This window comes from Melanostigma gelatinosum (assembly GCF_949748355.1).
Source record: "Melanostigma gelatinosum genome assembly, chromosome: 9".
NCBI lineage: Eukaryota > Metazoa > Chordata > Actinopteri > Perciformes > Zoarcidae > Melanostigma > Melanostigma gelatinosum.
Window position 1 is genome coordinate 24806999 of NC_136642.1, and position 27975 is coordinate 24834973.

The window sequence follows — 27975 nt, forward strand, 5'->3', positions numbered from 1 at the left end:
ATCACAAGCAAAATACACAAGTTGTCGACGGCCAAAATGCCGAACTCCAGGCTTCAAAACCCTTGTCCACAAACCAAAGGGTGACGTCAAGGTGACTACGTCCACTTCTTATATAAACGCCATGGTCACACAAGGAAATGGCTCTTTGTATGGCTACTTGCAATGTACTTCTGTGCTTCAGCTCTTTAGGGTCTCACAGTGGTGTCCTTCACATTCACTGTTTGTCTAAACACTTACAACTTTCTTTGACTCGCTGTCCTTTACCCTCGGAGTATCAACGGACTTCTTGAGACATTCTTTTTAATCTCAATCAATGTTGTTTCTCAGGGTGTTCACACAGCCTCAGTAAACTGCGACTGCACATGCAAGCAAACAGTCTGGGCCTCTATGTTATCTGCTTTTATGTTTTCATGCACGCTTCCATCCTGACCAGGAGCCCCTTGCAAAAGAGATTTAAAATCTCAATGGGATTATCCTGGATAAATTAAGGTTAAATAATGAACACATACAAAATCTACACTATACCTGAAGATTGATTCCCTATCAATGATGATGTATCGATCGATATTTGTAGTTACGTGATTTGTTTAAAGTCTGAAGATTATTTAAAGTGATTTTCCTCATGCTGACATCTTTGCAATAAGAAATGAGTTGTGTGTGACGGGCGACTGTGGCAAAGTGGACAGCAGGGCCGTCCTTCAATCAGAGGGTCGGCAGCTCCAACCCCGGCTCCGGTTCTGCTCGTCTCATGTCGATGTGTCCTTGAGCAAGAGACTTAACCCCAAAATGTGCTCCGTAGCTGTGCCTATGGTGTATGTGATAGAATCTGAATTGTAAATCACTTTGGATGAAAGCGTCTGCTAAATGAATGTGTGTGTGTGTGTTTGTATTTGAAAGAAAGCAACAGCCCCATCTGCACAAGATCAAATCATTTTGATTATCTCGAGCATCCCAGAACAAACAAGCATTCATCTATTCACAAAAATGGAGCGGGGTCAGTGAGATCCCACAATAAGACACCACAACAATGCATCTCAGTTGCATCCTTTGACCTGGCGCCCCCACAGCTGGACCCGTGGGGATCAGATAGGTCCTCTCCTGATATAGCCGGCCTTGTTTGCATCATCTCTTGTTATCATCTCCCTTTCAGCTGCTGCTGATGTTTACAAAGGACCATGATGAGCAGCGTGGATGGCAATACATTAGCACATTCATACACAATGAAACACCTGTTGTCTTTAGAACACCATCATCCTCACAACGAGCGGGACTCCACGCTGCTCTTTCAAATCAGACGTGTTGTCCAGCTATCTGAGAGACAGTCGGTCGTATGTGTCGTCCTGAATGCGCCCAGCAGGTGGCACCGTGTTTAACACCGGCCAGCATCAGACCAATACACGGTCAGTCCTTAACGAGAGCGGGCCTGCGCGCTTATCTGCGCTGGAGCGCTCTTTGCGCGAGCAACAGAAAACGCACCTGTTCACGTGTGCTGCATTCAAGGGCACCTCTTAATGTCGTATATCAGAGAAGTCGCCGATGAATATAAACAAAACGGGTCTAGAAAGAAAGTGATGCACTTGGTCGAAGAGGATTTGTTCCCATCAGGCAGACTAGTGATATTTTAGAAACTTCATTTGAATCCATGCCCAAAAAATAAACCAATTGAAATAACCTTTAAAATAAACAAAGTTTCTCATAATTGTAGCCCACAACTTGATTGAAAGTTCCATTGTTCCCGACCGCACTTGAAGTCAGCACAAACTCCGGCACGCAACAGCTCTCCCTCTCTGGGCTTCCACTGAAGCGGACGTGGGATGCGCGGGATGGGGTGAGGTGAGACACAGCGGACGGCGATGTGAAGAGAGTCGACTAAACTATGTCCTTATTAAATGTCACGGACAACATGGCGAACTCCAGCGCTCCAGCCGCGGCTCTCAACTTGACCACGCCTCAGGCTCACGGGGAGATCCTGGAGAACCCACTCCGGGTGAGTTTGTTCGAGCTTTCAAACTGTTCGGTCAGGTAAAGGTGACAAAGTTTATTTCGAGCGGAGAATAAATAGTGTGATGTGAAACAGCAGATACTACTTGGTTATTTCAGAGATGGTGGAATAGGTTAATGCATAATATTGATAAGAACTCGAATGTAATGTGCGAGAAACCAACCTACTCTTTGACAATAGATCTTTTTATGTGTCGACTTATATAAGAAGGTATGTTGTATATATCGCTGCATTTATGCCATTTAAAGGCAAATAAAGAACATAATTTTAAGAACACAATGCTTCCTTTAAATATAAAAATGACAAAACAAAGTACAGTGTCACCCTTATCTTTCTTCCCCCAGATGTCACTGAATAAGACCAGTATGTTTTGCTTATTTCTATGTAGATGTGTATATTTCCTTTGCTTACTGTGTGTGTGATATAAACCTACTCTGAACCGATTCCACCTGTTCAGCTTTACTGCAATAATCAGGATTGAAGAGATAAGGAGAGTGAGGATGCTCCTCCCCGACTAACTCTCAGGAACTGCCTTCCCTAAGAGGAGATAAAGTTAGTCTTAAAATGAAATCTTGGAAGTCAAAATATAACCTCCACCACCAAAGCTCTTTGGGTAATGAGCACTCAGTGTGAATGAGGAAGCCAGACAGCGCCGGGATATATCGGTGTTGGCACCTGTCACAACTCTTTCCCAAAGTGATCGTGACAAAGTCATTGTGTTGAAAGGTCTTTTTCTTCTTTTGGACTTTTAACTCTGCAAGTGGACTTTTCAAGCTGAGTTGAGCTCTGTATGGTAATGTAAGTGTGTGTGTGTGTGTGTGTGTGTGTGTGTGTGTGTGTGTGTGTTTACTAATGTCCTGTGTGTCATTCTTCTGCCCTCCTACTCCTGTACACACACACATTCTCCTCATGCTCATCTTCCCCTGTCCGTGTGTTTCCTGAGTGAGAGGCGGGAGTAATGAGTAATGGCCTATGGGTGGGCTGGGAGAGAATAGATCTACTGTAAGAGTCCTGAGCCAGCTGGCTAATGGTCCCAGCTACCCACCACCCCAGAGAGAACACCCCGACATCCAGGGGACAATATATCTGTCTGTCTCACACTTTGACCGCCTCCCAGCCGCACTGGTGGACTGAAAAGGTTGTGAGAGCTTGTCTCATTGTTGGCTCACCTGTTAAGGGATGTGAACAGAGTCGTCCACACGTCCCAAAGAGACAACTGACTGTGGTGATGCACACTGATAGTTAAACGTCTCAGTCTGTCAATGGTTTATAATATAAGTGCTGTTTGTGGTTACGTCTGATGTTTTTATGGTGCAAAATCATAGACTGTAGAAAAGAAGTGAACGTAGTTACCATGACATCACCCATTGGTTTGTGGACTGTGGTTTTAAAGCCTCGAGTTTGGCATTTTGGCCGTCACCATCTTGATTTTTAGCAGTTGCCATCATGGTTTTTGGGTGAGGCTATTGAATGAGGGCTGGAACAAGGTGTCGAGCTATGGGGTTTGGCACATGCGCAGTGCAACTAGAGCTGCGATGTTGGAGGGTGACTGTGTGGACGGCGATGAAATAAAGAGATGGTATCCGCTCGGGCTCTCTTTGGTTGTGCTCCGCCTGATAGAACCGTTTTTCGGGTACACTCGTGCGCCAGCTAGTGAGCCTTTGTGCAAGTGCAGACCAGCATATGTTGTACCCCAATGATATGACATGTGCATCTCCTCTTTTAACTCTCCTTGGTTTTGTTTTCGTCGCCATCTTAAGTACAACCGAACACTGAATAAGACATTTTTAGTTGACCAAAATGTTACAATTAACTTTTATGAAGTGAAAACACACTGTGAAAGGGTTAAAGTTCAAAAAGCGTGGACAACTCCCAGACCCACAGAAGAGTCTCCCTCTGATGGTCATTAGGGGAAAAGAAATCAAGTTGAAGGCACTTCAGCATTGGCTTCACGTTTCAGACCCGGAGGTCGCCGCCTGGTGCAAATGAGTTACATTTATGCAGAATTTGCTTTAAGAGCAACACTGCCTGTTTCCATGGGAGATGGAGAAAGTGGATGATGGAACTTTACCACTACAGACAAACTGTTCAGCAGAAATAATTCTGCAACAAACCTGGCCACATCACTGTGCTGAGTTCATCTTTGTCTTGGTAACATGGTAGTCGCTCTGTCAGTCTGTCTGTCCATCTCTGTGGTTCTACAGCTGCTGGCTCCATGTTTTTGGCCTTGGCTTCCTGTAAGGTTCTTAGAATAGCAACATTATGCTCCATCATCCCCAAGACCTTTGTATTATTGGAAGTACATTACACAATTCAAGTGTTCCTTGATAGTACAGGTCAACAGTTGACCTTGCTCACAGTCTGCGTTTCATCAGAAAGTAGCTTAAGTAGTGACAGTGAACATGTTCTTTGCACTTAAATGTTGTTGTTTTTTGTTTGTTTGTTTGGTTTAATCTTGCACTGTTGTTTAGTTCGTTAATTTAATGTTATTCTATGTATTGTATATATTGTGCATTTTTATATTTAATATTTTTGCTCGGTTATTTCCATTGCTTTGCTTTATAATTTCCCTGCACCTATGAATGCTGCTGTAGCAAAACCAATTACCCTTACAGGATTAATAAAGTACCTATCCATCCATCCATCTATCCATCCATCCATCCATCTATCTATCCATCTATCCACCTATCCATCCATCCATCCATCCATCTATCCATCCATCTATCTATCCATCCATCTATCCATCCATCCATCCATCTATCTATCCATCCATCCATCTATCTATCCATCTATCCACCTATCCATCCATCCATCCACCTATCCATCCATCCATCTATCCATCCATCTATCTATCTATCCATCTATCCACCTATCCATCCATCCATCCACCCATCCATCCACCTATCGATCCATCCATCCACCCATCCATCTATCCATCCATCTATCCATCTATCCATCCATCCACCTATCCACCCATCCATCCACCCATCCATCTATCCATCCATCCACCTATCCACCCATCCATCCACCCATCCATCTATCCATCCATCCATCCATCCATCCATCCACCCATCCATCCACCCATCCACCCATCCATCCATCCATCCACCCATCCATCCACCTATCCATCCACCCATCCATCTATCCATCCATCCATCGCTTAAATTAGCCGTCAGGCCAAGAATTTTCATATTTTGATATAATCTAACATTAAAACTGACTACATAAACTAAGGTTGGCAACATAAATAGTTGGTCTTCTCCATCCTTCTCTCTTTATCCTTCCTTGCCCATCTACAGACGGATGGGCCTCATCCAGAGATCCGCCCATCCAGGGAGGGGACAGATCCCCATTGTCAGTGGACACAAAGGGCCATGCTGTCTGTCTGCCTCTCTCTGTCAGTGTCCTAGTGAGGAGGATCAGTCCCTCCAGCAGCTTTAAGGCCCATTCTGTTGCCTCATTCTTAGTTTAGATTCAGGCAAGAGACGTGTTCTGTTCTGATCCAGCGGTCACAGTTTCCCTTATGAAAAATAGCTTGTCACAAAAGTTGTGTGTGTAGTGTTTCATGTGCCTTCATGAGGATGATAATGTAAAGGTTAGACGTGGGGTACAGGATTTCAGTAAGAATGTAAATGAAGGTAAAGACCACAAGAACACAGAAGTAATGTGCCTTTTTGTTTAATCAGGTTCTGCTGCTCCGTCCAGCCCTATAATACACCAAACATGTACTCTGTGGCTGCAAAATGTCCAGCGAGAATTTAAGAGAAACTCAAATTGTCTTTAACTTTGACATTTATGTAATAGAATTGACCAAATACACTGACATTTGATTAAAAAAGGTACAGAGAGGAACAGAATAAAAGCGCTGGACTTTCAAACCCACTGGACTGGTTTGAGGTTGTGTCATCATGACTTTTAAGCGCTGACTAAGATAACACTGGGATCGTTCTTGGATGTGTTTTCTGGTTTCCTCACTATCGGCACAAATGTCGGGTTAAAGAAGCCAGTTCTCTGAGTCTCACAGTGGTTTTGGTTGATTCTTCTTCAGATTCTGGCAGCAGCATTTTTACCTATAGCCGTGCTGTTCAGAGTTATTGTGCGCTGTGTTGTTTGTCAGTTCTTGTCAGTGTCAATTGTTCTCTGGTGACGTTTTGTGCAACCGTATCCCACTTAGGAACAAATGAATTACATTTTGACAAAGCTGAAAGGAAAGCTGGAGTATAATTAGCCCTCTCACTGGGCTGGCCTGGAACAAGCCTGCAATTACAGAACACACAAATCAAACGCACACCCTGGAGTGGTAGAGGAGAAGTCCAGCAGAAAACAAGCGGATAAGAGTTCAAATAGAGATACTAAAGAAGGAGTAGAATACAGTCAGAGTATCAAAGGGGAAAGTGCACATCATGCAGAAAGGCCCCAGTGTTAACTGTGTTTTTTAATGAAATGTATAAAACGTTTTAAATATAACAGAGCTCCTGATACACAGGACAAAGTCATGAGGTAGAAAGCCGACGGTGTCTCCCATGAAAAGGTCCATAGCAGGAAGGTTTCTCCGAAGCTGGCGATTGGTAGCAGTATGTTATTTGCAGCCATAAAGATCTCCAGGAGATGGTTATCACTTTTAAACAAAACCAGAATCCTTCCTGCCAAAGGTCCCAATTTAATATATGTTCATTACCAACATAAGTAGGCATGGTGTGCAAGTGCTGATCCACACTCTGTCCAACATCTGGGTTCCAGTTCATTCCAAATGATATATAAGGAGGTAATGCCATGTTGGGCCAGCCGCCTGTATCTGTTATCATGCAATGCTAGTGTGAAGTTTCACCTCTCCATGGAGCTGGAACCACTGCATCACCTCTAGCTAATAACTTCCTACATTACATTATGGGTTTATAATTATTGATGCAATATTGTGTTATGAATGTGCTGTGGCTAATTTAAACTGCTCTCTCTAAGTAGTTTCATTTGTAATGCTTAAATCATAGATAGTAAATAACACTAAAATATGAAGTGTTATAGAGTAGAAGTGAATGCTAATGCTCATGTAAAGTTTTTAAAGAGAACATCATGCTCATTTTCACCTCTTTGGCGCTCCTTTGCAACGGTAAGCTGTGGGCAGTATATTCCAATGAGCCTGCATGTGACATAGGAAGGGGAGCTAAATCTAAATGGCTTGTTGAATCACATGGTTTCTGATCCAGGCCGCCAAAAACAAACTGACTGTGTTGTATTATTTCAGTTTGTGTGGTTAGTAGGCGCTCCAGATACTCTCCAGATATGTATGTGCACAAATACTGAAAAAGTGAGTTATATATACCCTTTAAGTCCAGTAGTTGAGCAAATATACTTAGTTACGTTCCACCATGGCATAGATGAATTATCATGAATGTAACAGCAGAAACAATGTTCAGCTCTGGACAACTTCATGGGTGAAACCCAAAGGAGTACAGCACAGTGCACTGCTTCTGCTTTCCTTTGGTAAAGTCAAGTGGGTAGTGTTTGCTAAGTAAGCTACAAACCAACGCCACTCCCAGTGTACCGGCCTCGCCTGCCTCAACTGCTTTTGTTTGCTCTTCCTGTGACAGGAAAACTCTCTCTCCCTCTCTCTGTTTATCTTCCTCTCGCTCTGCCTCTGTGGTGTTCAGTGTCAGGCTCTCTCTCTCCCACCAACACTGAGACAAAGAATCATTTTACTGCAATAAGATTGAATTCACTGACTGGCAAAGCTTAATCTAACATTAGTGAATCCAGTTAAACCGGTGAGATGAATCCCCCCCTCACACATAGACTGTATATAAGAAGTGGACGTAGTCATCGTGGCGTCACCCATTGGTTTGTGGACTGCAGTATGAAGCCTCCGGTTCAGTGTTTTCGCCTTCACCATCTTGAATTACGGCCGTTTGTTTTTTTTAGCAACCAATGAACGGAAATGACCATATTTGGTTTGCGGAGGAGTGACGTAGACACGCCATATATACGGCTCTGGTATAGAGACCTGTCAATCACAGTAAGCCCGCCCTAAAGCATCCCCCGCTTTATGGTCTGTTTGACTCTAAATGGACCATAACTTACGAAATGAACATCATGCTGTATTGAAGAAGACTTGAAACTAGAGATTGAGACCATAAACTCATGTTTACAATGTTTACTGAGGTAATAAATCAAGAGAGAAGTAGAGTCATTTTCTCATAGACTTCTATACAACCAGAGGAGTCGCCCCCTGATGGACATTAGAGATAATGCAAGTTTTAAGACACTTCTGCATTAGCTTCACTCAGGAGAATCAGAGGTTTCCACCTGTCCTCACACTTCAAACTACTACATCTCCTGTGTGAAGTCTGTACCTCCAGCAGTGTCCTCTTAACACACTGTTGCTCCCACACACAACACCTCATTATGCCTCCTGGCTCCTCTCAGTGTCAACCAGCAGCCTCCTCGTGGCCTCCGTAACAGCAAAGCAGCGGGCCACTTACCCTCCTCGTCCTGTAAAGCTTGACAAGGGTTATTGATCTTGCTTTAGTGCACGGAGCACAGCTGGCCTGATGGATGACGGCGTCTGTGCTTCAACAGTTGAGGATGGAGTCTTTCATTGCACACCCACAAGCGCACACGTTTACCTTGATGTGATGATATCATTCCCAGAGGAATCTCCGAGGGAGCCCATCTGCTCCCCACCTCCTCCTAAATCCTGTTTTACCTCTGATGCATCGCAAGCATTATCACACACACATGTATAGACAAACAGAAACACACACGCTGGAGTCAAAATCCTGTTTGCCTCTGTTACAGGTGAGTGGACTCATCCGGCTTGGTGAGCAGAGGGCAAGGAGAAGATAGAGGCACACTGTCAGATAGAGGCGCGTATGCGCTGGTTTCGAATTCAAAATTACTCAGAAATCCACCAGGCTTAAAATGTTTATCAGGCTGGTGAGGACATGATGAGTTGTGTCATGCAATGAAGAGGGTACAACACAAGTGGTCTGACTTTAAAGCGGGCTGTTGGGCCAGATAAGTCAAAACTAATTGAAAATGGGCTGTGGGGAAGTCTTGTGTGCTTAAAAGTGAGTAAGGGACTTTTGTCTCTCATGGCAGTGGACGGGGGTGTATCACATCAACCATTGTATCAGCTACAGGCTACCATGATAGTGTATTCCTGTCATGTGTACACATGTAGACGGATACAAGTGACACCCTAATTGAACTCCAATCCGCGATGCAAATGTGGGACTCAGTTATTGTCATATGATTTTTCTGGACAATATTGGACAATAGAATATTGGGTAACCCTGGCCCTCCTTGCCTTTTATTCTATACTGGATGAAATGCATCACTTTATGTTTTTGATGTCAAGTTTCTGCTAATCAAGCTAGCCAGGTATGGCTCTAGGAATACGGTAATATTGATTGGACATTCGTGAGCCAATGATGAGGACAAATCTAGTGATTTGGGCGATCAGTGACGAAGGCACTACCATGAAACTGATGAAGCACACATGAGGACAAGACCTTGTCTCATTAAAAGAAAATATTATGAAACTGTTTTGTCCGGCATTCCTTTGTATGCTTCCCTGTAGTCTCTGAGGCTGACGGGAAAAGCAGAATGAGCTTTGGTCTTTGCGTAATGACTCAAAGAGGAAGGATGACAGATCCTTCCCCTCAGGGGTGTGAAGAGATGTTTCATACTCTCTCTGAGGATGCCTAATAATGTGCTCTGACAGAGCTCTAGACTACCTCTGGATCATGTGATAGTGATCAGTTGTTGTGTTTTGAGACCAGACAAATTCATTTACACTCCATTCATTCTGGTAGCATTTGATCACAGTATTGGTCTCATTGTATCAGATGGATATTATTGACAATAACCCACTGCCCGTCTTATCTCGCAGAATGGACAACTGAACCTGAGCATTGACTCCCTCTCCTCTCTTTCTATTTTTATTATCTCCGCCAGGAGGATCATGTGATTGTGTGTGTGTGTGTGTGTGCAACTCTGTGTCTGTCCACGGCTGATTTAGCATTCTGCTGCAGCAAACTGCATAATACCTTCAGCCAGTTGTGGCTGCATGCTCAAGAACCTCTCATGGTTGCGGTGACTCACTTTCTCAAAACAACTTTTATTGCCGGTTTTATACTGCCATCGACGGCCTGCTGACTCCAGTAGTTCTTCTGGACGGTGCGTTTGGCTATCAGCTAACACAACTACCAGTACACACACTTTCGAGGACATCGCCGCAACTCAGCCTCTGCTACGTGGGCAGACAGCTGGGTGAGTTGAATTCTGTTTTGGTAACGAAATATCTTCCAACAACTTTGAGCAAATTGCCTGCATATGTCACAGCCTGTCTTTGCGTTTGAATGAGGTGTCTTTTGCGACGTCTTACAGTCCACTAGATTTATACCTGGTATTGCTGTCCTCTCCCGTTTTTTTCTCACTATACTGTTCTCCCTCCCTTATTATTGTTGTTATTCTGCAGCTCCTCTTCCTCCTAGTCTTTTGTTTTAATTCCCATCACTGTGCATCCCCTCTCTCTTTTCTTTCTACCCTCGCTCTCTCTCATAATGCTCTTTCAAGAGATAAATACTTGGATGTGCTTGGCTGCTGTTACTTTTTCTACAGTGATTGAGTTTCTTTCTTTAGGTTTTTAATCATTCACATTCCACCCCCACTGCACACTTTCATTTCTTTGTAAACTTGGTCCGCGCACAGCTACCAGTATGTTTATGGTCTAAAATTGAATTTCCTCTTGGCAATCATTTTCCCAGTATATGGGGGGAAAGTAGCTTGACGTTTTCTTGAACACTTAAAGCAAGTGGATCCTGTTTCTCCTTCCATCACTTAAACACGAATTATGCCTTCCTGCTGAGAGTTGGCTACAATAACATGGCCATATTGCCCAAGTAGTGCAAACAAAGTGGTATTTATTTTTTCAAAAGTTCACTGAAACAAAGGGCAAAAATGAAAGCCAGTGAAACTTAACATAACTGAATCAAACACCAAACAAAAGAAGGCTGCAGCCTCACAGCAAGCTGTCAACTCTTCTCTCCCCCTTTGCTCCAGTGAAAGGCATTCTAGCCTTCTCAGGCTCACCTAACTGGAACATACCACCTGCCCAGGTAAGAATAGGGTGAACTCAGCAGAGTAAGCATTCAAATCACACAGAATAATGAACATAGCATTAATACATGAACTCTAAGCTACTGCTGACATTTCAATGTCTATGGGCAGCCATTAACACCAGTGAGCACACCAAATATTGTAGAATGGGATTTACTGCAGAACTATCTTCGGCCTCTCCCTGCTAACAGGACATAATCAGGCAAACCTGTGGCCACTTTCCTTGATTGAGCTGCTGAGCAGTTGATCTACCACATCAGGCAGAACAGCAACAAAATCCCAAAACAAAAGTACCCATTCAGCAAAAAACTCTCAGCAAGCTTACCTGCTGCAGCCAGTGTAGAACTTCTCTCAGATATGTGCTCCTCCAACGTGAGACTGAAAACAACAATGTCATCCAGGTAGGCACCTGTGAAGGATTCTGTTCCCTCCAATGCCCAGTCCATGAGCTGCTAAAAAGTGTCTGGGTGGTACCGGCGGTTTGTTTCACACTTCACCACCCTGGCAGTCCTTTGACCTGACCTGAACCGGTAGTTCAGCATAATCAATTGCCATTTCTCAAGAGCTTGACATGCGTGTTAGCCACTCTAGCGGCTTTGGTCTGAAATATCCAAAGAGCTAATGGATGGATTGCCACGAAACTTTATGCAGACTTTCGCGGTCTCCAGAAGATGAAGCCCACAATTTGACTTTGTCAAATACTTTGGTTTCGACCCAAATGCCTGCAAAACTAGTGACGTTCCCATCAGCCTCAACTGTTCTCTGCATTTATTGCTAAATAGGAAATGTTAGCATGATAACATGCTGAACTAAGATGGTGAACAGCGTAAACATTTTACCTGCCAAACATAAGCATCTTAGCAATGTCATTGTTAGTATGCTGACGTTTTATCATTTAGCTGCCTAAGTACAGCCTGAAAGAGCCACTAGCATGGCTGTGTGACACTTCAATCTTGTCCAAATTTCTACCAACAATGCCATGCATTTTTTCTACCAACAATGCACGGCACATTGCCGGAGTTCTATTCCCAAACCTTTGCTTATGTGTCACGACCAGGGTGTTTGTGTGCCCAAATTTGTGTACCAACCTGCATCCTTACACCTTTGTGAGGTGTTGTATATCGTGGGAGAGTTAAGAGGATGAGGGGGTGTTTGTGTTTTGGCATATGTGTGTTTGTGTGTGTTGCCTTTTACTGTATTTGAGTGTGTGGGAATTAAAAGTTTGATATCATGAAACCCTATAGAAGTCTCTGTTTCACAGGAGCACACACAGACACACACACACACACGAGTGAGTTTGAACAGAGCACCAATGAAGCAAGTCTTTGTGATTGTCACGGAAATGACAGATGTGACAGCTGGAGGGAAGGCTTGCTAAAAGTATTATGGGGTGTTTGTTGTGTGACAAGTAGAGCGACCCCTAATCTTGTGCCTGTTTATTGTTCTCTCCCCACAGACCTATCTCCTGGGAATCATAATCTCCATATGTGGGAATATGCTCATCAGCATTTCACTCAACATACAGGTAGGAAGCACTGGGATCCAGCTGTACAGCAAACACTCCAACCCAGCAGGCACTTGACGCCTGTTAAGACCCTTTTTCTAGTCCTTAAGCGCTGACAGACTCCCTTTCTCCTGACAGTTTGCTCTCTCTTTAGCAGACTCCGTCAGGATCTCATTGAATTGAACGTCTATTAGAACTAGAAAATGCATTTCCTGCTGAAAATGCGTTGGAATGCTGAAATTTGAAATGAATTGTGAAAACATTGCTGAAAATAGATATCCAATTTTAAAATAAATTGCAAAAAGCTTAATAATTCAAAAAGTTTAAAGATTCCAACTATGAAAAGTTACACCACCCCTCTCCTGAAAGAGCTGAACATTTTGATATTCGAACGGTTTCTGTGGCTTAAAACATTTCATCAGTGGTGATATTTGTAGTAGTATAAGTTGTAGTATAAGTATTATTAGTAGAAGTATTAGTAGCATTAGAATAAGTACTAGTAGTAACAGCAGTGATATTTGTAGTTGTAGTAGAAGTATTATTAGTAGTAGAAGTATTAGTAATTGGAAGAAGTAGTAGAAGACATAGTATCAGTAGTCATAGTAATAGCTGTAGTATTGGTCGTAGTATTTAATATCACAGTAGTAGTAGTAGTAGTAGTAGTAATAGTAATGGCAGTAGAAGATGTAGCAGTAGTAGTAGTACTAGTAGCAGTCGTACTAATAGCTGTAGTAGTATTACTACTTTTAGTAGCATGAATAGCAGTAGTAGTAGCAGTTGTCGTATATGTAATAGTAGTAGTGGTAGTAACAGCAGTCGTGGTAGTAATAATATTGATGGTAGCAGTAATAGCTGTAGCAGTAGTAGTAATAGTAGCAACAGCAAAAGTTATAGTAGAAGTAGTAGTAGCAGTAGTAGTAATACTATATTAGCAGCAGCAGTAGTAGTTGTCGCAGTATTAGTAAGAGCATTCATTTTTTTAACAAAAAAGCCTACTTTTGAGCTTGTTTAAATACAGTTAATCCATGGGGCTTTTATTTTGAAAGGGTGCGGCTGGGTGGGGGGGAGAGGGGGAGAGGAGACAGAATCATAATGTTTGACACACATAAACAGAGGTTATTAAATGCCTGGCTTCATCACAAGCATTAAGAGGTGTACATTTGAGTTTGCCTTGTATGGCCTCCCACCTCATTGATTTGCTTAATTAGTGTCATGTCACTTCCGAGATGAAATGCTAATCAGCAGACAGTGTCATGGTGTGACAGCCTCTGTAATGCTGTATCAAATTATAAACTTGCCCATATTTGTCAGATGTAATATATGTGGCTGTGTAAAGCTGTAAAGTTATGTATGAATGTGGTGTATGTTGTGTAGCTCTCCAGATCTGCTGAATCTGACTGATGCCTCTGGCTCCCGTTCCCTCTCTTCCTGACAGAAATATGCCCACATCCGTCAGACTCAGCGAGGCTCCAAGCCCTACTACATGTCTGTGGTGTGGTGGTGCGGTGTGGCCCTCATGGGTGTCGGGGAGCTGGGGAACTTTGCTGCCTACGGCTTTGCCCCAGCATCGCTCATAGCCCCGCTGGGCTGCGTGGCTGTCATAGGTGAGCGCGACCTTTTTCCCCCTCATACATTATTCATGCACGAAGGCCGGAGGAAAGGTTGCTTGCTCTGGGAACAACAGGAAGCGTTGCCTTGCTGAAAGTCTGTCAGGTATTATCTGGAGGGAAAAAAAAGCTCATTCAGATGCATTATGAATACAAAAAGGGAGCTAGTACAGAACAGATACACATTTCCAAACAAAGTCTCAGTGACTTTTTTGTCACTCCAAAAAAATCGACTTCAAAAATAGGCATTGTTGAACTTTCAAGCTTTTCACGTTTTACTTTAAAAACCATTATCAGTAACAGATGGATACAATTTGTCATGATCCCTTTCATCATTTTCCCTTCCATGCCAGTTACCATTTACTGGAAAACTTTGGAGAATCTAATCTAATCAAAGAGGTCAAGTTTACTGAACAAATGTATTTCAAGTCGATATATACATACAGGTACATGCATGAAATTTGAGCTACGACTATATATTCATATGTTTTATGTATTTGGTTCAACATGATTTAAAGTTAAACCATGGTTTAATCAGGTTTAAAAGAAGGAATCAACAACGCAGCCTAAATGTCCTGTACTACTGATTACAAAGGCAACTCCAACTGAAGTCTGCCTAATAACCAGAGTGAACTTAAACAAGGTTAAACATCTGACTGATATGAAATGAGTTTGCAGTAAATTCATAAAAAATGCATTTGTTTCATGCAGTGGTTCCATCCCTTTTTTTGACTTGTCACCTCTAGATTAAAGTTTACCAGATCGACCAAAGACAGATTGAGTTTCCCTGTTTTATGTGAATTATTTTAGATGCCTTAAAATGTAAACCTTTTCAGCAATTCACAGTGAATTTCTTCTGCTTTTCTGTCCTGTTAATCATTTCACAGTCGATCGAATGAATCACACAACCTCTTGACCAAAGTCAATTTTGGGACATCTTACATCCCAAAGATGCCATCTTTGGGTGGGCGACCGTGGTTCACTGGGTAGAGAGGCTCGTACGGTAACCGCAAGGCGGTTCGATCCTTAGCTGCTACGTGTCCTGTGTCGAAGTGTCCCTGAGCAAGACACTGAACCCCTAACTGCCTGTCATGGGCAGCTCACTGCTCCCTATAGGGATGGGTCCTCTGCATTATTAGTCCCCCACTGCGCGACTAATAAGGGATTGTTTAATCTTTAATCAGCAAATACAAGGCAGTGGTCTGAAAAGCTTGCTGCGTGAGAGCGATAAGTGTTGAAACTGCAACAATGCCTGTCTTTTTTGGTGGTACTCGCTTATGTATTTTAAACATCAGTGCAGTCTCTTGGTGTATACTTATGGACGAAACAAATCTATACAGCACCTTGTAAAAAAATAAACAGGACATTGCATTAATGAAGTTCTGTATTGACAGTAGTAGTAGTGCTATTTCCATCCTCACGACTACACATCTGTGCTGGCGAGGCTGATGCTGTGGCTCTCTGACGCACAGAAACGTTGCTTTCATAAAGACACTACCAGCTGTCGCTCTACACAGCCTCACACAGCAGGTCAGTGTGTCGCTGCCTTTTTATTCTTTTCCTAGCTCAATTAAGATGAATATATACATTTCCAGCCTTCAACTCTCATGGGTGAGCTCAATTACTTCTGACTTTTTAAAAACATTTTTTACAGCCCACAGTGTGAACTCAAGCTGTCATGAGCTCAGCCCGATTCATTAGCCAATCAAAACAAAAGCCAGCCCGGTTGCTACAGCGATCAATGCAAACACGTTGAACAGGGGTTTTAATATTGAGCAGGCCCGCTTCCTGCATCGAGCCACCCATCGCTCACCGCGCCGGAGGAGGTGGCGGTGAGTCATGGATATAAATGATGTAAATGACAGCTATCACGCCGACGCTTCCAACCATTTCTTTCCCCACGGTCGCCTCTCACCAAGCAGATGAATGGTGTTAAATAAAAGCCTTGAACGAAAACCACTAATCTCGCTTAAGAAGGCTGCACCTCTCGTTCGCTGTCGTTGTGTGAGCGGCGTCGTACTGGCTTGAGCGAGCGGTGACCTCTCGGTGAACAATTACTGTGCTCATTTCCCTTTTCTATCATTATGGACCCTATGAAAACCGCTAATTGCTTGACACTAGGGTTGCTTTGCAGTGGGCGTGAATAACGTGCGGCTAGAGTGTGTCTTGAAGGATGACATAAAAGAAACAAAATTGACATTCATCACTGAACTTAAAAGGCAGCTACAAGAGCTCTCTCACCCCCGGCACCCCATTAATTATCTTTCTCATGTACCTCCATATCCATACACGTGAATCCCACACACGAGTACTCCACCCCTCCTCTAAGATAGTGAATCTCTTGTATAAGCCATCAGATGTCCCCATGCTTGGTCAGTTCTGCTTGGAATGTTCTTTACCCTGGCAATCATATTTTCAAATGCAGCTGTCTCTGTCATGACTTTGAGCCATTCTGTGAAGCCGGCCGTGTGTGGGCTCTTCCACTTTAGCAGAATAAGCCTTGCTGCTGCAATAAAAGCAGTTAATGACAGCCTGATCTCTGTTTTGGTAAGGCCTGGTGGCATAAGCGATTTCTCTCCGAGTAGACAAAGTTGTGGGGATTCTGGTAAAGGCCGTTTGACCCTTCTAGTTTCTTCCATAACACCTTCCAAAAAGGCATCACCTTCGAACCTTCGAATTTGACATTTTCCTCTAAAATATAGAGGCAGAGTGTAATGTACGGGAAGCACTTAGAGGCTCTTGAATCTCATTATCGTCTGTCTCTTCTCTTTTCACTCCAAACACTGAAACACCTATGCTGCTCCTCAACAGTCAATACCTCCAGAAATCCTACTTCTCATTTAAAATAAAATGTTTCTTTAAGGTCCTCAAATGATCTAAATGAGCCATCTCCATAGAGATCTTTGCCAGCCATGTATCCCATAGAAATCCCTGATGAGAGGCGTGTTATATGGAGGAGTAGCTTTCTTTGTATTGAGAGATCCCCAGACTCCTGTGTGCTCTTGCCCATGTCCACTGAGAGAGTTGTTTTGTTGTGTTTTTGTGATAGCGAGTCCATGACCTGAGATGGCGCTGTCAGTACCCGCTCCATTTTTACCCACATGGGGTTCGATTCATAATTTGCCCAGTGCCGCTCTAGTTTATTCATTTCAAATGCTATGTTATATATTTCCATATTTGGAGGAGCTAGTCCCCCACTATCTCTTGAGGCAAAGAGTTTTTCCATACTAATTCTCGGCCTTTTGTCATTCCATAAAAAACCCTTAATTTGATAATTACATTGTTTAAAGATTCCCTCGGAAATGGTTACTGGTATCATCATAGAGATGTAATTAAATTAAGGAGCTGCCACCATCTTGATGACATTTTTCTTTCTTGAAGGAGCATCTTGAAGAATTAATGAAGGGAGGGGTGAAAAGGAGGGGAGAGGATGACGTCTGCCCCCTCAGGGCTAACAAGTGGAGCCGAGGGGAATAAAAGAATGTGCATGCTGTCTGCGTCGGGACTCCCTTCTCGCCTCACGCTGACTCGCATATTGTACGCAAATGAGCAGACACACACAGAAATGTGTGCATAACTGTAGTGGTGTGTAAACACAACCAGGTCTAGCGGGTTTTCTTCAGACCACAGACGCTTATCACACACACACACACACTTCCCGCGACGCTGTTGTGCCTGTTTTCCAAGAGCTGCGCGAAGGCTCACAGGGGGGAGGACAGCGGGAGGCCTGGATGAGTAAACAAGAGGGAGGCAATTGGTAGAGGAGAGGAGAAAGGATGGTGATGGGAGGGGAGAGATTTGAATGAGAGGAGACAACAGGCAGAGATACCCAGTGAGAGGAGCACAGAGACGGGATTGGGGGAGCCGCCTCTCACCGCATGTCACGCCGACGCTCCACGGCGAGCGATTACCGCTGTCTTCATCCACGGAGCCCACCGCTCTCTGTGAGGAATGACAGCAGCCTCCCCAAATCTTTGTTGTATGAAGCAGAGCATCGGCTCTCTCTCCGTCAGATGACAGAGAGAGGAGGGAGGGATGCTGGAGATACACAGAAACCTGATCCACTCACTGCATCAGCATTGTTCCCCTTGTTCACCCTGCAGCGCTTGTATCTTTGAGTTAGATGTGTTGCTGTCGCTGTGTGAAGCCGTCTGGTTTCAATCAATTGGAATAGATCTTTGGCTTTCATTGGGAATATGAAAGCTGTGAAAATGTATTCAATGTATCCTCCTACAACGAGTCGTATGATATCTCACAAAAAGGTTACTCCTCATTTTTCTTTACGTTTTCCTATAAAAGTCAACTTCCCCTCACAACATGCATACTGTCTTTTCAAAATATACTTCACAGGAAACAATTCAGTTAGGTCGAGGCAACAAAACTACTTGAACTCAAATATTGTGTAATACTTGGTTAGGTTTAGGAAAATATCTTAAAATACTTCTTAAAGTTTAGATCTTAAAATACTCAGAAAAAAAATATCAAGTTTCGGTAACAAAGGTAATACAGGAATTACATGACTAATAAATCATGGTTGACGACTCGTTTCACACGCGGCAGGAACAGCAGTGTCCCGGCTGAAAGACAGATATTTCTTTGATCCGTCCTACAATACTCCCGTCCATCCGCTGTGGGTTCTTTGCAGTTTTTATTCTTCCTGGTTCATGATTACAAAGATTACATACACATTGGGTTCTTGGGATATCTACGAATTACAGCACATTTATTTGTAGGTGTGAGAACAGCCTGGTTACTTCACAGTTAGATGTGTCCTTCAGGCTCAGAACTAGCACATTTCATTTGATAAGATCTAACATTACATTTAAAAAACCTGTACAGCATCTATACGACAACATTTAACAATTTCTGAGTTTGTGAAAGCCGAGCCCAATACTCGTGTCTTCATGGGACAAAAGAGCCTTCAAAAGTCAACATTTGTTTTGTGACATTGTGAACAACACATTATGTGCAGCATGGCAACACTTCCTGTATTATATCCTCTCTGGGAGATGACAGCTCAACTTTCACTGCTCTCATCCATTCATGTCAGATGCATGTGGGGGAAGGATGTTTGACGCGGTGTGTTTTCCCACAGGGATGGTCCCATTACTACACATCTGAGAGAGCACGTAGAGTGGCAGTCCACACACACACACACACACACACACACACACTGGAGCAGTGACAGACAGAGGTTACCACAGTCCTCATTTTATCAAGCCGTGTGAATCTCACTTCGTACGGAGTTGCCATGGTTACTTGTTGGATCCAGCCGGCCCCAGAGGCAAAGAAGGATTCCTAAATGTATATTTGAACACGCTCACAGTATGAAATATTGAACAAGTGACTGTTTCATCAGAATACCATTAAGAATTACTTTATAAACTTCCAATTTGACAGTAATGTCCCGCGGCATCATGCACACCAGGCCTTGTTTTAAACGTCTCCTCTGGACACTCATCAGCATGATGTTCCTCAGAGTCACAGACACTGACTGAGCACACTTCAGGGGAAGTTTGGCTTCATTCAACTTGAATTTTTCTATTTTTTTCTATGAGCTCAGGTTTATTACCGTCGACTAAAATCGACCCTCGCGTTGAAGCATTTCGCGAATAAAACTGCAATCGTGCTCCACAGTCAATGAGTAACATCCATATTGATAAAGTGTCCATCATGCCACAACACCACAGTAATCCCGAGAGTGGCTCGCTTGTGCGAGCATAAACATATTGAGCTGTTTATGCTCTGTAGCTAATCTTATTATGGTGCCATAACCTGTACACAAACTCAAACTGTGTGCTTTCTCAGTGTCATGCAGCAAGTTTTCCTCTTCAGTCTGTCTGCGTGCCGTCACATGCCGCTTCCAAAATCTCCCATCTGCCCCAGCTGAAATGTTGGAATGCGTAACAAGTTGTTACGTAATTGTTTACGATTATGTTGTTACAACATAATTGTAAACAATTACAGTAAAGGATGCACAACTAGGGTGTAGTTGTGCTGCTCAGTGTTGAGGACCATGGATGCCACAGCGTGTTACATAAACTGACCTCCTGGTGGCTGACATGCTGCCGTCAGTCTGTCCACTGACAATTTATCTTCCAGTTAGTTTTCTTCTGTCTCAGGCAGTTAGTCCACCCATCCGTACCCATGTTGATCTGTGTGTCTGTGTTTCTGCATTATACACGTCTGCCTTTCTCGCTATCCGTCGACAGCCAAAAGTCGTACACAGCCCCCCCCCCCCCCCCCTGCATAAGAAGATTAATCTGGGCCACGTGACACTGATTGCATTGCAGCGTTGCTGTTTTTGACAGTGATATTGACGCATGGCTTCATGAAAAGTGTGGCGAGGAATAGCACCTCACTGATGTGATGCTTATGAAGTCCTAACGAGTTCCATTCATCGGAGCAAGCTGACAGATGTTATCAGGCTGATCGCTACAAACCTGTCAAGCATCGTGTGCGGATCAATTTATGCAGATGCACATTTGCACATAGTCTCACTGTGTGCACGGCACGCGTGCATGCCTGAGTGCTCTGTGTGTACTGCATATGGTTTGTTTGTCCAAACGTTACATATGGGACATTGTGGTGATATTCTCACAGTGAAATAGAATTACTCCTCATCCAATGACAGTTCACAAGGATGCAGCCAGCGTGCTTGCAACGCTGTTTGTTGGTATTTGTTCGTCAAGACAATTGTCAGTCAAGTATCCGACCCTGCTTGTGATTAAACTGACACGTTGCATCAACATAAAAATCAATCCAGAATATGAGGCTACAAAAAACACCAATTATGTTTTTATTGTCAGGGGACAAGCATCGATTGTGGTCGTGATAAACAGAGATCTATCTACAATTCAAATGATTTAGTGTCTAGACCAGGGGTCTCATTGCTTTAAATAAAGTGAGATCGAACTGTGTACGAGTTCAGATGATATTCTAGACTGAATATAAACTGTGTTTCATTGATGGTCAAACTAACAGCAATTAATATTTTCTCTTCCCAGCCAGCGTTTTCATATCTGTGATGTTCCTCAAGGAGAAGATGCGCATCTCTGACATCATTGGTAAGCAAACGCTCCCGTCTGGATCACTGAGGACTTACCTGAGGAGTAGCATCCAAAGAGCTCAGACATGTCAAAGTGACTTATCTCAGTGTGAAATCCATCCTGAGACGGAGATCGAATCATTTGTATCGAACATTGTTAAAACGTCTAATTGCTGTCTGTCTCTGCCAGTGGGGGAAGAAGAAGAAGGCACAATCTATTCAACAGACACCCTATTGTTTTATGAGAAGCTACTGTTTGTCATAACAATTTGTGGAGGGCTGCTAAATGCCGTGTTGGTCGTCACAATGGCGCAGCATCTCAACTGCTGGATTGGAAATGTCTATCAGCACCACACAGCCTGCTGTTGGTTTCCTGGGTTAATAATCAGCACCTTAGCTGTTGACTTGTAATTGCTGTGCAGTAAATTGAGCAGCAACATGCTGATATGTCAAACCAGACAACACAACTAGTCCCGGGCCAGGCCTAAATAAACTACTGTGGCTGCCAGAGATCGAAAACATGCGTGTATGTTTTGCACGACAAGAGAAATTTCAGGTTTTGCAGCAGATCTTATAATCACCTTCATTATGAACAGCCAAACATATGCAGTTGTCTAGATTTTGAAATCATGACATTATTTGCCACTGCAGCAGTTCTGAGACTAGAACCATTTGACCAGAATCTCACCACCCTCCGCTGTCTCTCCTCCACAGGTGGCTCCCTGGCCATAACAGGGACGTATGTCCTGGTGACGTTTGCCCCCCACACCACCACACCCATCACAGCCCAACTGATCCAGCACTACGTCGTCAGCTGGTACTTCCTGCTTTACCTTGTATGTGAGCCTTTAATGAGTCCAGTAATTACACCTGTACATAAGCCTGGTCTCAGACCTACTGTTGTCCAGACGGCTCGTTGTACGCCCGTTTGTAGCAGCAGACTGCTGAAATGTCCTCAAACGTGTCCCTGCATACAGACCTGCTGCTGACCTGCTGTCAGTCAGCCCGTTGTGTTTCATGGAGTTTGTGAAGTGTGGAGCCAGTCCAGTCATTCTCTATGTTATTCCACTCAGTATCTAAAAAAATACTGCCCCCACCTCATGGTCTGAAAGTGCATGAACACACACCCATAGGCTCTCCTACTTCAACTTTCTCCTGCAGGCAGGGATGGCTCAGACATAGCTATTACCATACAGATGGCTTTCAAACAAAGTGCTTTTTCTGAAAACCTGCTCAGCGCTAAAATGTAAATGTTGATGCTGTTCTCTTCGATGTTTTTAAAAGGAGGATGTCTGCAGCAGCAGGTCATACACGTCCTGCTGCGTCTCCATTGATGCCAGGCCTCCCGTGATAGCAGCAGAGAGCCGATGTAGCCGTTTGCATTTCTGACATTTATACACTTTTCATTTCACAGTATTTCGCGTGAATGCGTGCCCCGGGTAGCAGTGCTGTCATTATTCAGGGAGCAGCGTCTCTCTCAACCATATTCCACTTTCCACTCTCGTCGAGCCCTCTGTGCTGAACTCGTGTGAACACACTGAGAAACCAAAGAGCTGCCGGATGCAAACCCAAAGAGAAATGTTCAAACGGATGGAAGGAAAAGGCAGATGGACGGACAGATGTTTTCACATCGACGCAGCCTCTGGGTCGGGCTGCAGTGATGGATGGTGTGTGAGAGGGTGCGCTGTTTTCCATTTCTGGCAGTGCATCGTGAAAACACATCAGCCCTTCGGAGGAACAACCTCCGGCTGCACGGGATGAAGATTAATCAGAGCGAAGGGAAATATCCAGCGCTGTCTTCTCGTTACTCCCAGAGGTCATACTATGGTCAAACTATTTCATCTGGGAGACTATGAAACAGCGTCGGTGTTATTCACAGTGTGTGCAGTGTTAGGTTCGACATGTATCTCTAAAACCATTTAAATAGGCCCTCTGATTAGCATATTTACACAGATACGGGTGGTTTTAAAAGGTCAGCTTGTCCCCTCAATCCTACCTTTGTACTCTTCATCCTCCATCCATTCGAGCAGAATGCTGCAGGACTCACGAGGACGGCCCCGGGCCCCTCTTCATTAAAGACACGGCCATTTGTTTCAATTAAAGCTTGCCGCTCACTGCCCGCGTGCAGCACTTTGTTACACAGATAAAACGGGCAGTATAAAATACAAGTCCAGTGCAATTCAGATTGTGCAAAACTGGAGGAAACGAGTTGGAGGAAACGAGTTGGAGGAAACGAGTTGGATTAACGAGTTGTGTATCCGCTCCCTCTCTCTTCCTCTCTCAACAGCTCTTAGAGGTGATCGTCTTTTGTGTCCTGCTGTACGTGTACAAGAGGAGGAATGTGAAGAACATCGTCGTTGTGATGCTGCTGGTGGCCCTGCTCGGTATGAACAAATGGAAGCTGTCTGGTTGAGGGCAGAGGTTCTGAATGAAGCCGTTTTTAGGCAGTCAGAGGATGCTTTTGTTGCCCGGCTACCGAAAACGGATCGCTTTAGTTAAGAGCTGAGTGGAGCACGATGGAGGGGGGGGGGGGGGGGGGGGGGGGGGGGGACCTAGTAATTCACTAAAACTCCTCTACAAATCAGCATGACCCGATGAGCAAGTCCTCTGTGGCTATATGCTGATGTGTTCTGTTGCTTCTCTGTTGCCGCAGCCTCTCAGACAGTCATCTCAGTCAAAGCCCTGTCAGGGATGATCACAGAGTCCATAACAGGCCAGCTGCAGCTCACCTACTCCATCTTCTACGTCATGCTCGTCATCATGATCGCGTCCTGCGCCTTCCAGATCAAGTTAGTCAAGGTTTTCCTCCCTCTTCCTCTTTCAGCCTCTTCGCTCAAATCCCTCGTGCTTGCCACATGCTGTGGATGTAATTTGGACTTTCCAGTTCCTGAACAAACTGAGGGAAATGATGACACTGCACCTGCAGTATCATGGCGGATGAATAGGCCGCTACGTATTGTCTCTATAACCAAAGTCCTTCTGTTCACTGCAGCTCTAAAATCTCCTCTCCACAGATTTCTCAATCAGGCAATGAAAATGTTTGATGCCACCGAGGTGGTTCCTATCAACTTCGTGTTTTTCACCGCCAGTGCCATTATTGCAGGTATGTCACCTTTAAAGCCGTCACGTTTTACTCACTGCCTTCTGTTTTCCTGCTGAAGTAATAACATTGTCAACAAATCCGATGAAAATCACCAGATAACACGGTGACTTGTCCAAATGAAACACCTGTTGCTCTGATCCTGTCAGAACTCTGTTGGAAATATTCATCCTGACAACTGAACATGCAACAGCCAGACATTTTGACGATGGTAACAGTTTTAGTTCAAAGTTCAAAGCTCGCTAACTCTGGATGGCTCGCATGTAAAAGGCTCAACACCAGGGCCTAAATGGAACAGGGCTACAATTAATGTTATCAATTACACCTGTGTTTACCCTGCCCCGTTAAAAGGAATGGACACACCCCTCTTTGGCCCTCGTGTTTCAATATAAAAGCCACAGGAGGCAAATGTTTCCTAACAGGGAACTCTGTATGTGGGGTTTTTTCAAAATAAAAAGAGGAAGCTCAGGATGAGGCTTGTTTTTCACCCAAATACTTCAAATTTCTGTCCAACAATTTGCAGTTTTAAAGGATTATTCCACCCAAAAGCTTCTAACGAGTTAATTTATTTCACCGTTGATAGTATGGTACAGTTCAGATTCCAGCTTTTCCAAATGAATTATTCTTTCCAGGAAAATTCTGAGAAATGATTCGGAAGTGTTTCTTAAATGCGCTAAAGGTTCTTGTCCTGCATTCACCAATGGGCTGAGGAAGTCAGAAAGTGTTGCGAGGCATTGTTGATTCATGGTGTGTTGATTCCCAGCTCAAACACTTGTTCTGATGATGTGCTGGCTCGCTATGATTGAAATCGATTCATGACACAACACGGCCGAACACAACGCAGTCAAGATGGTGATTCACTCCCGTATGTGTGAAGTTAGGAGCCCTGGTTTAGCAGTATTCTGCCAGGTCAGGTCTCCATTATCCTGGCAGGAATAATGTTCTTTGTTCAATCTGAAAACATCAATTCAGGCTGTTTTTAAAAAGCAGTTTTGCTTTATTAATTATTAGTTTTATTAGGATTTAAATGGACCCGTCCTTACCAAATCCATTACCTTCTGTTTTAATCTTCTGGTCGATCAACTGCTGATGACGTGACGTCATTGCTAGTTAGCTCCAGTGGAGTGTAATAGCAGCCGATGATCCAGCGGTCTAAAACATCAGCTTTTGGAGCAACGGCTCATTTCCACACTGACGTCCTGTGTCATTACACAGAGACTCATCCGTCACAAGACGTGTGGTGATCTGAGCTACTCATCTTTTTCTGAGGATCTCCCGCTCTGATGTTGCTCTCCATCCACACACATAACCAGCAGTTGACTGCGTTGAACAACAAACTGCTGATGTATTATATCTGGCAGCATAAGAACATCTGGGGGTGGACTCCTCGAAGATTAGTTGTTGTTCCACATTGAAGAAAATGATTGCTTTTCTCAGGGACGCTGACGTGAGCACAGGAGAAGTGAGTCGATTAGAGTTTTCTGTTGGAGAGGGTTAATCGGTGACCCGCCGAACATGTTGCTCCTCATTCAGTGAATAATCAAACTCCCTCCTCTCGTCATCCCAGTGTGATGTGTGCTCAGGATTGTTTCACAAAGCACTCCAGATGATCGGCATAAGCAGGGGCGGACTGGGGGGAAAAAGTGGCCCGGGATACTGTCAGACCGGCCCACTCAATACACGGCGCGCTGCCCACTCAATGCACGGTTTTTGCAGCAGCTCACTCTTTTCTGCAACACCGTCTATGATTTTCTCACTGTCCAGCATCTGCAAAACATCTGTCTGAGTAGCCATCAACATAAAAGCCTCCAGGTGCTGTTGAGAGAGCGAGCTCCTGAGCCTGTTTTTGATATATTTCAGCGTCGAAAAGCTTCGCTCGCATGCTACCTGTGTGACAGAGAGGATAATCAGGAACCTGTATGCAAGACCTATGATGTGGTATGCATCTGTCAGGAGGTTGTACTGCTTCAGAACTCGGTAGCAACAGATTGGACAGTCCTTGCAAGATGAGCACTTTTTGTAAACCATCTCTGCCTCATCTTCAGCCTCATCTTCAGCATCCTCCGGCCCGGGTTCTGTTGTCTTGGTTGTGTACTCCTCAAATACTGATGCCTTCAGCCTATCCCACTGTCGTGCCAGACGTTTGAGCTCGCTTTGTAACTCGCATAGTCAAATCAACGTAATTAACACAATGACAGCCACAAAGTCATAAGAACCAGTCACATATATTCATATGACAACAAAGCACATCAATCCAGCAGACCTGCAGCGGATCCACGCATTCCACCACACAAGAGCACGAGCCATCAAATATTAGTCATAAAAACGTTACTGCAGATGTAAAAAAACAAACGCAGTTGTCACTTACCAAATTCTTTGTTGACAAAGAATTGAATCCCAGTACATCGTTTCAGTTCCAGTAAGAAGTCCTTCTCGATTCATGGACGCCGTGACAGTCGAGCCGCCCCTGTATTTCGCCGGTCTACGGCGGCCATTCGCACCTCCGCGGCCCCGCCCCGACCGTCGCCCGGCACGAGCGCACGGCGCAGACCGCGGTTATGGAGAAAAGTTTTTAAAAGCACCGTCGTGTCCAGCCGTGCTATGGCGTCCTCGGATCGCGAGGAGTAGTATAATGTCAGTTTATACTGTTGATGCAGTTTTCACTGATTATTGACTTTCGGTATTCGAGTCAATTGAACGTGTTCTGTGAAGCATATAATATAGTCGGGCCGGCGATGTCAGAGACCGGCCCAAACCCCGTCGGCCTTCCGGGGATTCCCCCGGTATCCCCGATGGCCAGTCCGCCCCTGGGCATTAGGCTGGTTGGTGTTCTATGAGAAGTGAAATGCATTTTAATGTGCCGTCTCCGTTTTGCAGGGATTGTGTTTTACCAGGAATTTGAAGGCTTGGCTTTACTAAACATTCTCATGTTTCTTTTCGGGTAAGTATCCAATCACACGCCAGTATTTGCAGCTCATTAAATTGCAGTATTTACAGTCACTCCCTGAAACTCCCTGCAGCTGTCTCCTGTCTTTCCTCGGAGTTTTCATGATAGCCCGAAACAGGCCAAAAATAACGAAACAAGATTTCATCGCAATGGAGAAGATTCCAAGTGAGTTTTTAAATCCGCTCTTATTCACAATGCCGTGTGTTACACACATACTCCATCTGTATTGATTGGCCAGCGGTGACCCTGGATTTCTTCGACCGCTAATGTGTGCAGCCCTGGCAGCAGGGTCCATCTAATGAGCTGTGCTGTCTGTTCACAGGGAGAAGCCACACAGACCACGTGCAGCCGGAGGCCAAGACTCAGACATACGGATCGCTGACAGCCAAACTCCTGTGCAGCCGGACCCCCGACGACTTATAGGGGCGCGCCATCTGTCACGGCTGCAATATTGGGTGGAGTTGTGTGTGTGTGCATAATTCCTCCCGGGTACTTAAACATAATTTGAGAAAAAAGGGTTGAGGGCACCGTGGTAAATGTCTTCCAATATAACATGTATTAAGTTCAACAGTTCAGTAAATGGGTCTGTGTGTGAGATCAGTTGTCAAACAAGATCTGCTGTTTCAGTGTGTAGAGTTCATGAAATTCAG

The 27975-nt window shown here is 44.2% G+C and overlaps 1 protein-coding gene across 1 annotated transcript; it reads left to right on the forward strand.

Moving 5' to 3' along the window:
• Positions 1-1831: 1831 nt before the first annotated feature.
• nipal2 (NIPA like domain containing 2) lies at positions 1832-27791 on the forward strand. Its single transcript, XM_079274665.1, has 11 exons — positions 1832-1987; positions 12576-12644; positions 14059-14227; positions 21238-21297; positions 21993-22114; positions 23566-23662; positions 23932-24067; positions 24293-24381; positions 27256-27319; positions 27399-27490; positions 27648-27791. The coding sequence occupies exons 1-11, from the start codon at positions 1877-1879 to the stop codon at positions 27746-27748; spliced, it is 1110 nt and encodes a 369-aa protein (XP_079130791.1). The 5' UTR covers positions 1832-1876; the 3' UTR covers positions 27749-27791.
• The last annotated feature ends 184 nt before the right edge of the window (positions 27792-27975 follow it).